Source organism: Chaetodon trifascialis, chromosome 6 (assembly GCF_039877785.1).
Source record: "Chaetodon trifascialis isolate fChaTrf1 chromosome 6, fChaTrf1.hap1, whole genome shotgun sequence".
Taxonomy (NCBI): domain Eukaryota; kingdom Metazoa; phylum Chordata; class Actinopteri; order Chaetodontiformes; family Chaetodontidae; genus Chaetodon; species Chaetodon trifascialis.
This window is the reverse complement of record NC_092061.1, coordinates 19440865-19455403: the sequence shown is the minus strand read 5'-3', so window position 1 is coordinate 19455403 and position 14539 is coordinate 19440865. Positions and strand designations below refer to the sequence as shown.

At 40.1% G+C, this 14539-nt stretch overlaps 1 protein-coding gene across 2 annotated transcripts; it reads right to left on the bottom strand.

Annotated features, from left to right (window-relative positions):
• Positions 1 to 2137: 2137 nt before the first annotated feature.
• dmrt3a (doublesex and mab-3 related transcription factor 3a) lies at positions 2138 to 5387 on the bottom strand. Of its 2 annotated transcripts, none has more exons than XM_070963944.1 (2): positions 4988 to 5387; positions 2138 to 3316 (listed from the first exon to the last, which is right to left on the bottom strand). In XM_070963944.1, the coding sequence occupies exons 1-2, from the start codon at positions 5385 to 5387 to the stop codon at positions 2295 to 2297; spliced, it is 1422 nt and encodes a 473-aa protein (XP_070820045.1). In that variant the 3' UTR covers positions 2138 to 2294. The 2 variants fall into 2 exon arrangements, with proteins under 2 accessions (XP_070820045.1, XP_070820046.1); XM_070963945.1 differs by having other exon boundaries at positions 2285 to 3307.
• Positions 5388 to 14539: the final 9152 nt, after the last annotated feature.

The window sequence follows — 14539 nt, the reverse complement described above, 5'->3', positions numbered from 1 at the left end:
AAGTACCCAACTCAACCTTCACCAGCTGCCACGTGAAAGTGATGTACACATGAATGCATCCATAATTATAAAGTTTATATTATGTACAATAAATAAGGGTTATAGAAACTCTTGGTACTTTAAGTATATTTTACAATTACGATTCTGTACATTTACTGAAGCAAATTTTTAACTGCAAGAGTATTTCTGTACAGTTGTATTTTACTTAAAAGATCTAGTACTTCTTACACACACACACACACACACACACACACACACACACACACACACACACACACACACACACACACACACACACACACACAACTAGTCTTTAATGTATACTGACTGACTGAAACATTGTCTCATTTAATGAGCTCTGGTCATATAAATGTGTATAACAATAATAATCAATAAAAATCTATATGTTGTTCTCATCTGTTTTTGTTGCACTTATTAAGATATTGCCTGGAAAGACTGATGCAAGAGCCAAAAGACTGCAGACATTTGCAGCAGAAAATGAGGAAAACCTTTCATGATCTGGCTGTTGATGAAGGCTGGTCAAATAAATCAGAGACAGAGTGCAGAAAAAAAAGGACACTTTTTAATGCTACTGATTATCAATTTAAAATGTAAGTCACGTTATCAGTCTTGCTTCAGCAAAATAAAAGAAGCAGCCTCAGCAGTTGTGCACTAAAAGAATCAGGATGCTGAAATAGTTTGTGTTTCTAAATTATTATTAGACATAAAATAAGTCTCCAGCTGCTCATTTATAAGTAAAAGTCAGTTGTGGTGTGATTACAGCAGAGTCTTGTAGCTACTTGTGTCCTCAGTTATGTGTCAGGAGTTTATTTATCATCATGGAGCTGCTGGCTGACACGGCTGACACAGCAGATCTTCTCTGTTGATTTCTTTAACCACCAGTTCAATCAGGCACTGACACCTGCACAGGCAACTTGTATGAGGTGATGGGACCAACCCATTACCAATCATCAGAGGTGGAATGTAACTATATACATTTATTCAAGTACTGGAGTTAAGTATAAATGTGTTCTTTACTTCAGCATTTCCATTTTATGCAACTTTATACTTCTACTTGACCACATCTCAGAGGCAAATACTGAACTTTTTACTGAACTTCATTTATCTGACAGCTTTAGTTACTGCTTACTGTGTAGATTACAATGTTTCATTCCCTCCTGTCCAGTGAAAATCATGTACAGTGTCTCCAAATAACAACACCAATGCTGTGGATTTCACTACCCCACAGTATAAAGTAATAGTACATAATAGTAGTAAACGTCTACAGCAGTAAAATGCAACATAAACATGAATGCAGCAGTAATATGACTCAAAAACATCAGATGTAATAGTAAAACACTGACAGTGAGCATTCGACTGCACAATTAGTAGAATTACTTATTTTAATAGTTTAAGGACATTTTGCTGCTAATTCCTGCATACTTTTACTTAAGTAACGCATCTGAATACTTCAGTGATGTCTCTTAAACCTGCAGCCACACACACATACATGTCACATGATCTGAAACACAGGCCGCCATGTATGTTTGATTTTATCCACATAACAATGGCCTCTCAATGCTACTCCTGTGTTTTGTGGTGGTATTTTGATTTTACACACACAAAACCATCCCATACTTTCACAGATACTCGATGCTATCCCACATTCATACTACTTTAAGAATAAAGGCAATATTATAAAACCATCTGTATTTAATAATGACACTCCTCTGATGCTGAATTTAATCTGAAATACTGGATGATTATTGAATAAGATCAAGCAAGAAAACCATACTCAGTTACTTATAACTTCCACAAGGCAATGACTTTTACTCACTAAAGATCTTTGTTGTGTGTTTTATACAGATCCATCAATCCATAACACCTGGAGGGAAATCATGGGTGACACTGAAGACAACAATCTGATCCGTTTGGAAAACTCAGATTTATTTGGCATACTGTTGACATGCATTGATGATCCTTACATCGAAAGTGTTCACAGTACTAAACATGCTTACAGGAAACGGGAAACAGGGGACAGGGTTTCAAAACAAATGCGAGTCTGTTACATTCATCCGTTTTGCTCGTGCCCATGTGACATCTTCAAAGCATGGTTTTACAGGAGGATTAATATCACCTTATCAAAGGGTGGGTGCTTGACATAGTTCAGTTCAAACAAGACATCCCCACATCCCCCAAAAGAAAATAAAAAACTTTACACACACTGGATGTCCATTCACAATAATACATTTTTGGTGTCCCCTGCTGTATTAGTCCATCAACAGCATCATCTTCTAGGTGGAGGAGTTCAGGATGCGGGAGTCCGCAGAGTCGGAGCGTTCTTCGTACTCCTCATCAGGGGAATAGAGACCGGATTTGGGTCCCAGCGTGCAGCTCTCCTCCTGGATGCTGATGCGCTGCTCCTCGGAGGCTCTGGAGGGGAGGATCGGGGAGCTGCGGAACACGGACCCGCCGGGGCCTGCGGGGGCTGTGGGGGAGAAAGGTGACACGTACTGGGCCGCCGAGCGGAGCTGGTACTGCTGCTGCAGAGCCATGGTATTCCACAGAGTCACGTCGTTGTGCACGAAGGGGCTGGCCTGGCTGCGCGTCAGGGAGTTGCGCAGCATGAGCGGGTAGCGCGTGTGCTGCGGGAAGGACGGGTGCTGCAGTGGGACACCCAGCGGGCCGGTGGACACCACGCTCGAAGCGGAGTCAGATGTGAAGCGGAGGGACTCGGGGACCCGGAAAGCAGAGCCCACCGACCACTTTGCGGAGGAAGTCACCGGGTGGTAGGAGCCCAGCGTGTGCTCGAACAGGTGTCCGTTTGAAGGCAGCACCAGGGCGTCCGGGTGCGGGTCGGCGTGCGGGTGCGCGCTCCCGTCAGGACTCCGGCTGGAGAGCAGCACCTCGATGGCCCCCACTAGATCCCCCCCGCAGCCTCGGAGGATGAGCTCCAGGACAGGAGGCTTGTGAGCGGGGAAGATCTTCTTGAGGACGTCCAGCGGCGGCCGGTTGGCTCGCAGGCTGAAGGGCAGGTTGATGGAGCCGGCCAGGCCCTCGATCAGCACGCTCTGCTCTGCCGAGCTGACGGGGTACTTCTGAGGACTCTCGGGTTTGGCTTCCTTCTCAGTGCTGCCGGCTTTGGGGAGGCTGTAGCGGCTCTCCTCCGGGTGGGAGGGGGTTTCTGGAGGCTCCGGGGTGTAGCAGGAGTTCGGCTTGGAGCCCTCGGGGGAGCTGACCGGATCCTGCTCCTTCTCACTGGAGCTCCCTCCGTTCTCACCCCCCGACGCCTCATCAGGACCGTCCTCTGCGGGCTCTGCAAGACGAGCGAGCCAACAGTCAGGAAACAAGTTTGGGCAGGAAACACGAATTCAAGACAAACATTCAGCTTTCTGCTCTGCACTCCTTCATGCAAACTCGTCTCTTTACAGCAAAGCGAGCCGCCGTAAGCTCTGCTCCAGAGGAAACGCAACATGCAATTAATCGCTTGTCAACTTGTCTCCAACACAACGATTGATGTGGATTTACTTTATTTTGTCGTGTCCAAAGCTGTTAACACAAAGTGCTGATGGTGTGACCGTGAGGAATCTACCGTCGATGCCTTTTGGCCGCATTTTGAGGACAGATCACTGGCTGCTCTGTAACATTTCATCCGAAGTTGACCTCCTGCGAGAAATATGGCGATTACATTGGATTGAGGCCGCTGATTACTGTAATCTTTAAAAGCACTCAGCTCTGTTTGTCAGGCCGAGGATGGAGCTGATGTGGAGTCAGCTGAAGCGCCTGAGTCCAAATGTTTGAGCAGGTGAAACAGCCAAAATCTGCACTGTGAAATATTCAGTCATTGCTGTAGGTGTGTGGGAGGAATAAAAGCCCACATAAACAAATTTGCTCAACAACTAAGGAAAGAAAAAATAACTTAAATACTGAAAATAGAACAAAGAAAAAGACGTTTTTACAGTCAATACGGCTTCTCTAAAATCATTCATTGTAAGAACAAAAATAAAAACGTCATGCGATTTTCAATGAGCAAAAAATATATAATTATGTTGTCTTCATTACTTCAATAATTAGGCGGAAAAAAACAGCCATAACATTGCCAGAAGGAGCAGATGTTCATCCCTTAATGAATGAATGAATGAATGAATGAGGTTTGTTGCGTTTGTTCAGATCTAACTTGTTCAAACATGTTGTAAAAAATGTCACGCAATAATATTTTATTTTACCTTCAGCGCAAATACTGTTGATTTGTAAATGTTTCAGGTGTGTTTTTCAGGCAAAACAAGACATCGGGTTTTGATATAAATGGATTTAAAAATATGTACATAAATTTTTTTTTTTTTTTTTTTTATCGCTGTTGTGCTGCTGTAACATGTCAATTTCTCCTCAGTGTTATCTTTCTAATCTCATCTGGATGATTTAAAAAGAAAATGAATGTGGTCTGAATGAATCCTTTCATGTTGAGAAATAAGTCATTCCCAAATAAAGCAAAACAGAGGAAAATGTGTTTGAGTCATTTTGTATAACTGAAATAAAAGGTACTTTCTAACATTCTGTGCTTTACCCTCAATACAATAAAACACAAAGTGTGTTCAGTCATCACAGGAAGTTTACAGTTTCATCTCTTTGTATTATTATTATTATTATTATTATTACTATTATTATTAGAATGCACCTTTCCATATGTCCAATCGAAAGAGTGTTTGATCTTTCTTTCTCAAGTTTGCATTTGAAAACTTAAAAAAATCACAATACAGATTTACTGATAAAGCAGTGCTGTGAGAATGTGGCACTTTGTGATTTATTCATTATTATTGCTCTTGTTATTAGTATAGTTTAAAATCATTATTGAAGTCATTATTTGTATTTTCTACTAAACACACCACTCCATAATATGCTATTTTTCATCATTTTCGTTCCATCAAATAAAGGTAACTATTTAAAGCCAAACTTCATCCTGCCGCTCGTGTCCTCATCATTCTCCCACCTGTGCATGTTTGCGCTCCGGCCTGCACCGGCTCCGTGCTGCTCCACCTCAGCTCCAGCTCCTCTGTCCTCGGCGGGGCTCCCTGGTTCCCCTCGCCGGATCCGGATATGCCGATGCCGGGCAACACTCTGAGTGACTCTGGGATGAGGCTCTCCAGACTCTCGTTGGCCTGCTGCCTGCGGAGCGCCACCTGCGCCGCCATGACGCGCTGCCGCTCGATGATGAGGATGCATTTCTCGCAGGTGCAGTCCTTGAAGCGGCAGTAGCGTTTGTGACCTTTGAGCCACGACAGCACGCCGTGGTTCCGGCATCGCGCGCACTTGGGGGTCCTCTGGAGCGGGGCCCGGGGCTGAGACACCGGAGCCCCCATGTACAGGTAAGGGGACCCGTAGCCATTCATTCTGTCAGACGCAGCGTGTTTTCCAGGACGCACAAGTGCATCTGCGGAGAGGCGAGGCGGGGCGGGAGTGTTGTTGTCCGAGAGATGGAGGTAGATGGTGGTGCTCTGCCACATGCATGACAGGATGAGGGTAAGAGGTGTTGGCTTGTAGTGGAGGATCCACCTTTCCTCTGGCTGACAGCACAGATATGCATCAGGCTGACACGCACTTATGGAGACGAGTAACCAAACGCTGTCACTCGCGTCAAGGCGCCTGCACGCTGCAAAAAATGTCCATGCGAGGCTGAAGTGGGCGAGAAAAAAAAAAGAAAAGAAAACTGCCAGTGACGATCAGATAACCCCACGTTTCCCTATTAGGTTCACACGTTTGTAGAATTCCCTTTAAACACAGGACAATGACTTTCAAGATCAGGGAAACACTGCCGAGGATCAAGGAGACCAGAAACACTGTGGTCTGCAGTGCAAACAAATGTATGTCTGCATGTTTTTTCAGGGATGTAAGAGTTAATCATGTAATGAAATGCTGAAATCATGTCAAGGCACATTACAGCTTCATCAACTGGGCTGCAACATCATCTTCAGAAATGGTCCCAGAAAAGGCCACAGTGCAGAACAGCCCTGTAACATGACATTTTATCACTTCATGCACTGTCCCTGTATGAAAGAAGCTTCCATGAAAAAATTTAAGGGAATTTAAAAGACTAAATTGGCACCTATATTTTTCCAAATATGTGAAAACAATTCAGATTTTAACCATCAACATGCAAAAAAAAAAAACCTATTGGAATTGAAAATAGCTTCATGGACACCTAACAAAGGCACGTGTAAGCCTGTCGTTTAAGACTGAAATGTCAACTGAATATCAAAAATATGACACCCCAGCTGTCAAAACTGAGAGATTTCATAGACCGCAAGCAGGACTGCATGGAACAGACAGCCGTTCAAACATGTGCCATCACACAGTTCTTATTTGAAGTCAGCATTGGGGGAAAAAAGCTGAAATTTAAACTGATACAAGCACCATAAATATCTACTATAAAAGTCCAAAGGCATTTCATCAAAGTCAGCAATTTGACATACCAGCTGTCAACAATAACACACAGTATGTGGAGAAAACATCCCTGCATGAAATCAGCAACCACATTAAAAGACTCGATGCACATGTGAGTTTGAGTTTTAAGCAAAATGGCGCATAAAATTCTGATTTTAACAATTCAGTGTGGAAACAAACATTACATTAATCTGAAAGTTGGACCATAAATACACAAAATGAAGTGAAAACCTTTAATCTGAGCCCAAACTGTTTCACTCTGCTGAGGCTGAATATGTAAACACTGAAATCCCAGCTGTCAAAACTCTGACCTCTGATGTTTAGATATACATCCCCAAACAAGGTTCATTTTGAGGAAATCACACAGGCATAACGCATTCAAAGATCACAAATAATTTAATTTTAAAAAAGCGCAGACATTTGTCTATATTTCCCGTCCCTGTTGCCTGCAGGCCCACAGGCTATAAGACTTAATTTGGACAAAACACTCGCAGCTTCTCGCACCTTTTACACAATCGTACATAACTTAGATGATTAGGTCTCTGCATGTATAAAAGGCCTTTGGGAACTATGTCGAGGATGCTGATATGTCCCTTCTGCTGGACTAATAGAGGGCATTGAAACATAACACCGGACAAAGCCAGGGCCCATTTCTGACCGTAAAAAGGGTTTATTCAAGCAAATAATGGGATCCGAGCCTGCGCAGCTTACGGAGAATAAGAGCACGGTAAACTTCCCCACATGAAGCCCGTCTCCAGGGCTATTAAGCTTTTAATTGGAAAATAGCAGAGGAAATTTCAAGGTGACTAGAGTGGCTTTGCAGTTTGTGCCGGCCGAGTAGATTTGTGGGAGTGGGAGGCAGCGGGTGAACGCCTACACCACAACGCACAATAAATTTATTCATGTTGTTCGTTGATAAAGAGTAAAACACAAACTGGAATAAAAGTTTATACTGCAGGCTGCATTGTAATTGGCCGAAGACCTGACTTCTTTTTTATTTCATTCTGATGCACTGCAAGTTGAAGATGCAGAAGGGCTGTCATGTAAACATTTTATGCTCAGGTACATTTAACACGAAACACAAAACAGATTTTAATTTACAAGAAATACATTCTCTTTATTAGATATAGATACTGTATGTTAAAAGGTCAGTCTTTTGTCACGTAACTTTGACCTTTAAGGAGTTGAGGTGGTTTCAATAAAAATAAACTAATAGAAATCATAGAATTGCATATCATAGAATATTATAAATATCATAGAAATATGATATAGAAATACAATATGCCACAGTTAAAAAACAAAAACATTTAACTTTCAGACAACCATGCTAACAATCAGCTACCAAACTAGTTAGCTTAAAATAAAGCTCTCTGAGCTAACAACTATGCTAACAACCAGTTACCAAACTAGTTAGCTTAAAATAAAGCTCTCCGAGCTAACAACTATGCTAACAACCAGTTACCAAACTAGTTAGCTTAAAATAAAGCTCTCTGAGCTAACAACTACGCTAACAACCAGTTACCAAACTTGTTAGCTTAAAATAAAGCTCTCTGAGCTAACAACTACGCTAACAACCAGTTACCAAACTTGTTAGTTTAAATAAAGCTCTCCGAGCTAACAACTATGCTAACAACCAGTTACCACAGTTGTTAGCTAAAAATAAAGGTCTCTGAACTAGTAAATATGCTGAGGGTCAGTTAGTAAAGTCGATTGTTGCTTGTTAATTTAACACTAGCTTGGTTAACAGCGGGACAGAAAATTCACAAAAAAACACTGTGGACTCCTGCCTCACAACTGTCCCATAAACCTCCAAAGTCAACTGGTGTCTTTTCCCAATTGTACCCAATGAGGAGAGAGCCTATGCAGCTGCATGGGTCTGCCTGGAGGAAAAGTGCTGCATCTCTCTTCAGCTGCTAGCTGCAAATCCCTAAACTTTTCAGAAAGGCAGTGGTGTCATCACTGTCGCTCCTCATCAGGCAACCAATCATATATTAGATTGGCTGGGACCAAACCTCCCAGTCACATGGGGGGCTCCAGCGCTTGAGCATCCACCAAAAAGTTAAGCACCAATGTAGAAGGCCAAACAAAAGTAAAAAAAAAAAAAAAAAAATGCATCTTTGTGTATATTTAATATACATATTTAAATACTGTGTGATGAATACCAAGTTAGGCATTTATATATACCTGCCACCCTGGCAGTGAAGAAAATGGAGAAGAATCTTGTTCTGGTCAAGTTCACAGTCACAAATATGCAACCTCTAGTGAGCAATGTTGGGTTAGACTTTCAAAATAAAGTGTGCTGGGAACAATAATAAAGATGTGGTTTGCGTGAAACAATTACAGTTTGATTATGTTTAGGCACCAAAACTGTTTGGTTAGGTTTAGGAAAATATAATGGTTTGGCTTAAAATAAGTACTTCTCTTACGTTTGTAAAGGTATCTATGTTACCTCACTCACAAAAGAAGCAGTCAGACTACCATGCACGTTGAAAAATTATATTAAAGAAAAACTGACATCAAGGGGTCCTGACCAAGAGTCTGTACGTGACAAGTTTGGAGTGAAATGGGGTTGAAATGGTGTCCCGACAGACCATCGTTGCCAGCCATGCTGCTCACATGGTTTAAAAATTAGCCATGTAGCTAATTTTGTGCAAATTAAATATTTTTCTTATTTATCCCTTTATCATTTTTGATCCCTCCACTTTAGGGGTCTCAACCCCCAGCTTGGGTACCACTGTGCTAGAATGTAGGTACTGTAAACTACAGGAGTCCCTTAATACTAACCAATTTATAAGGTCAACACAGTCACTTATTTAGTGTTGTCAAAGGTTTATTTTCCTATATCGTTTAGTTAGGTAAACTTTATTTATTCAGGAAATGTCACTGATCCATCATTCAGTGTGGCTTTACTTTGATTGATGGCTTCATTGATATTTAAAACAATGAGAAATACTATTAGAAATATAAGCTGGTGAATTCTGCAAATATCTGTGCGAAAGAAGTGAAGTAGTTCAACTCCAGCTGCCAATTGTGAACTATATACAGTGAAAGTATAGTGACAAATAATAATATTATGATATAGCGTAATGAACTTATTTATATAACGTATTTAGTGCTAATATATAAAACGTATTTAGCGCTAATTAACAAATGTTGACATACTAACACACTATACTAAGACAGTGGAAATGGTGGCATTGTCATTGTGAGCATGTTAGCATGCTGAAATTAGCATTTAGCACAAAGCACTGCTGTGCTCAAACAGCCTCACAGAGCCACTCAGATTCTTGTATAATTTTACCTGCAATAATGTGTTTTATCATGTATTAATATCTTATTACACTTGTTACACACATGTATATACTGGTATTACTGGCTTAGCTGGTATTAGCATTTAGCTGAAAGTGCAGCGATTCTGGACTGCTGAGGAATGGCCTTAGAGTCGGCATACATGCATTTTATTATGACTAACTCTCACTGTGTGATAGCTTTTGAACTGGCTTCAGTCCATAATTGTTAAAATGCAGCACTGCAGTCTTTAAAATCAAAATGCTGATCTCACCGTGTTCCCAAAAGAAACTGCCACAGGCTGAAGACAATTTTTGAGCTTAAACCATTTACTATTTTCATTGCTGCAGTGTCAATTCCACGAGTTTGTTTTACAGTTTTCGTTGTGCTGTGCTGTGCATCTCAGGTCATTGTTACAGCAGAGCTAGAAGCGCATTAAGTAGACTAATGCGTAGAAAAGTGATTAATGCAGCGAGTCCTTATAAAGGCAAGTTAAGCATAAAAAGGTTATTTTTAAGAATTTGTCCATGCTTTGATTGGCTAAAACCATTAGATTTCACTAGATTTTTGCCTTAAGGATCATTATTTAATTATTTTTAATGACACAAAGTTATTTCATCATATATTAAATAGTAAATAATAAGTTAATACAATTATTTTAGAATTCAATGACTCACTCCACAGCTTGGATGTTTATATTAACGGCTCCAGCAGGGCCCCTTCAGAGCTGCAGGAGGAGGAGGAGCTGACCTCCGCTGAGTGGGGTTATTATTAGGTGCTGATTGGGGGCGTTGCTGCCACTCAGAAGTCCTGTCACAGAAACGCTGATTTAAGTCTCCCCAGGGAGGCGGGACACTGAGCTCCTACAGAGGAATTAGCCAGACATCTGAATTAGTGAGACATTTTTAGAACGCACTGAACATCAGTCAGAAACCAGTCCTCTGCAGGGAGAAGGGGAAAGTCTGGTTTTTTTTAGGCTACTGAAAAATTATTTATGTGGGAATTGATTGAAACTTAGCTGAAGAAACCATCAGAACAAAATGTATATTGATAATCTGTTCTTCTACTAGTATGTTTCTGAATTTGACACATTATTGTTCCTCACTTTCTGTTCAGCTAGCACTTGGTAGAAAATATGCACTAGTAGCAAGTAGCATCATTATTAATGTGATAATTGTTATCAGAAAGAAGAAATGTGAAGCATTATATCTAACATTAAAAAAAAAATAGCTGAATATTCACTATTGAAAGTGTAATTTTTCATAATTACAGTATGTGCATTTATATCCAATTGAAAATCACCCCTCAAAAAGATCTCATAGTGTTTTACTTGATAAAGAAACAACTGTGAACATCAGTAAAAAATGATTTCTAAGGTTAAAATTAAAACCTTTTTAACACCACATGTAATGCAATTCAACACATACAAACAATATAAAGCCTACAACTATTTGGTAATTCATTAATTTTCCTGATATTCATTCTATTTGTCCATACTTCCCGGTTGTATATAACAATAATTCCTAGAAAAATAGAATTAATCAATTAACGTGACCCTTACCCAGATGATAGCCAAATAATTGACACATGACCATCAGGGGTCCACATGGAATATAGAAAAATGTCAAATATAAATTGAATGATTTTTCCTTTTTCTCCAGACTTATTACTCGAGGAATCAACATGTTTTTTCGTGAATAATATCCAAACATGATCTTTTAATTCATGCCTCTGAGCCACTTGTGGAGAAGAGTGAAGGCTTGCTAAAGGGCTGCTGTGCTGCTCTCAGATCAGGCCGAGCAGATGTAAAGACAAATGATGGGTAACGTCCTCAGATTAGCTGTGGATGCACAGCGTCACAGCAGCCTGTTAAGTTGGTTTAGTCTGTCTAGTTCCGCCTGTTTATTGGTGCTTGGCTCTCAGGGCTGGACGTTTATGACCGGGGCTCTGCCTGTCCTTCAAACAGCACTGTGATCCTGCACCACCGGTCAGCAAACACAGAGAGATGAACTATCATCTGCATCCCCTGCCTGGTAGCACATACATGAAGATAAGCACTAAAAAATATTGAAAGGACAGTCTGAGTGAGACTCATCACTTCCTGCAGGTAGAAAAGAACGAAAGAACTGAATTTAGGCTAAAACTGTTCAAATCAGCATCTCAGTGTGATAAAGATGCTTTTTTCTGTTGTAGCATCTTTTTGTGATTAAACTGAATGAAACTGCTGTGCATTTTTGAAAAAGGTTGTATATTTTTGTTTCCGTAATTTGCTTAAATCGTTATTAAATTTGTTTCAAAGTGTGCCACAAGTGCAAGTACAGCACTTAAGTATATGTGAGGTACTTGTACTTCACCTGAATAATTCATTTTGTGCAACTTTATTCTTCTGCTCCACTACAGTAAAGGTAAATGTTTTTTTTTCCTTCACTGCATTCATCTGAATGTTACTTTGTCGGTTCACACTGCATAGTGCAAAAAATCTTGATCCTGAACTTGAGAAGAAATGAGTTTCTATTATTAAATCCTAAAAGTCTCATTTTCTTAAAACAGGTGAAAATACTTGACTGAGATCATTTCAGCTGATTATAATAGAAGTTAACTAGTTCTATGCAGTGATTCGCTATCTTATTATTTTAATAAAAGAATGATCTTATTTTAAGATTCTCCCACTCATTTCAGAAACATCCTTGAAACAAGTTGTTTTTCTGTTGGAAAGCTGTTGAAATAACTCAGCTACACTTTCCACTTATTTAGTAAAAAATCCTTTTTGGACTCAAGAAGTAATAGACTAATAATATATGAACACCATATAAAACAGCAAAATCATCTCCACCTTGACTGCTGTAACATAACTTTTACTTCTAAACTTTATCTAAATTGTATGAATTAGATGATTGAACTTATTCAAACATGTCAAAGAAGCCAAAATCTAGATCCATCGTGATAAACTCATAGCATTAGTATACAATGTGAACAGGTTTGCTAACTGTCCTTGCTGATGTTTAAAAGTTAAAATAAGTCATACTAAACATTAGCCTAAGGTTCACTATTAAACGTGTTACATGTAAACAAACAAACAAACAAACAAAAAAACACTCAGCTGGTTGATTTCAGCTGATTTACTTTTGGTCTTCCTGTCCCCACCCACTCAAAAGTCATTTGACTTTCACTCTTTTCACTGGAGTTAACAGAAAATGAAAACGTAGTTTGAGGAGCAAAGCTAAGAAATTCTTCAGGTTGTAGAGAGTGAAGAGGAAAAAAGGGCTAAATGCAAATAAGATGCTAATCACACTACAGATTCCACTGAAGCAAGACATGGTTAAACTGGTTGAGCTACCAATGGTATTTTTAAAATACGAATTTCACACTTATTTTTGTATTATTGAAAATATTTCATCCCACCTACAGACATAAAACAACAGCTCATTATCAATTTTCTCATTTATTTTCTACCTACTGACCAGAGTTTGTACTTTCTCGTTCATCAAACTGTGATTCCCTGGCTCTCTGCATGGAGGTGTAATACAACCAATCAGATCATCTCTGGCACCTGAGCAGGTGTGGGGCGCTGAGAAATGTTTGTAGAGCTAAAACTCCAGACTAAACAAAGACCTACACTTTGCTCTCCACTCCACTGATCCAGTCTAATTCACCTCTGATAACTGAGGGTGTCATCCTCAGGTCTGAATACATCTGAACGGTTTGAAGTTTCCCGCTTCACCTCTGAGCTTACAGCGTCCTCTTCCACACTTCCTGTCTGTGCGGAGCGGCCATCACTCCACCAGGAGGTGTCACGGTGGGATCCGAGCAGATTTTATCTATTACGGGAGGGCATGATTCATGGAGGCAGCGACAGCTCAAGGAAAACCAATCCTGTGACACTTTCTCCCCTGCGCTGTACACAGGGCAGCAGCAGCTACAGAAGGACAAGGCAGCGGCAGCCGCTCGCCCCTGACAACTGTGATAAAATGGCCTTCCTTAACTAAACTCGTAAAGCACGGGGCAATAAAACTCAATCTTCTGTAAAATCCAATTAAGTCATTATCTGACTGATTGTATCTTTAATTGAAAACAGAAGTGACAGTAAATTTCTGTGATATATCAGGATCAATCGATACTGCTGTACAATCTGGTCTCAAGAGGTGATTTATAATGTCAAAGTCTTATAGGTAACTCCACATTCTTCTCTCTAAAACCACTGGTGGATGAAATTAAGAGTAAGTGCGTTTCATAAAAAAACAAGATGGTCACGTTATTGATTACAACAGATGGGGCAGAATCCAATGAATGTTCCCACAGCGCAGCAGAAAGAAAATACAAGTAATTTTCTTTGTCTGTTTTATATTGTTGTTTCAGGCACAGCATCACATTTACACTCCATCACTTAGAGCGTTTTTATTTCCCTAAAACTTGTAACGACATAAACTCCAAGACTCCAAATTACTTTTGTTGCTGTCTTATTCAAACACAAACACAAATAAACACTTTCAAAGCATGCAGTTGGAGATTAATCTCCATAAAACACGAAACACACAAACAGTATGCAGCGGTGTGCGAGTCAGCTTCACAGAGGCAGAAAAGTTGGCAAAATCAGCTGATTCATTTTTTTTTAATCAAAAAAACTTTCGATCAAACTGCACGTGTGCAACACAGGAGTACTTTCATGAATTCAGGAAATAAGAACAAACAATAACAACACTGTGGTTAAGTATTAAACACTGTTAAAAAACATAGCTGACAGGCAAATAACAATTCTTTTTATTATCGATTAATTGGCTGATTATTTGGATTAGTGATAGTAATTTCACAGACC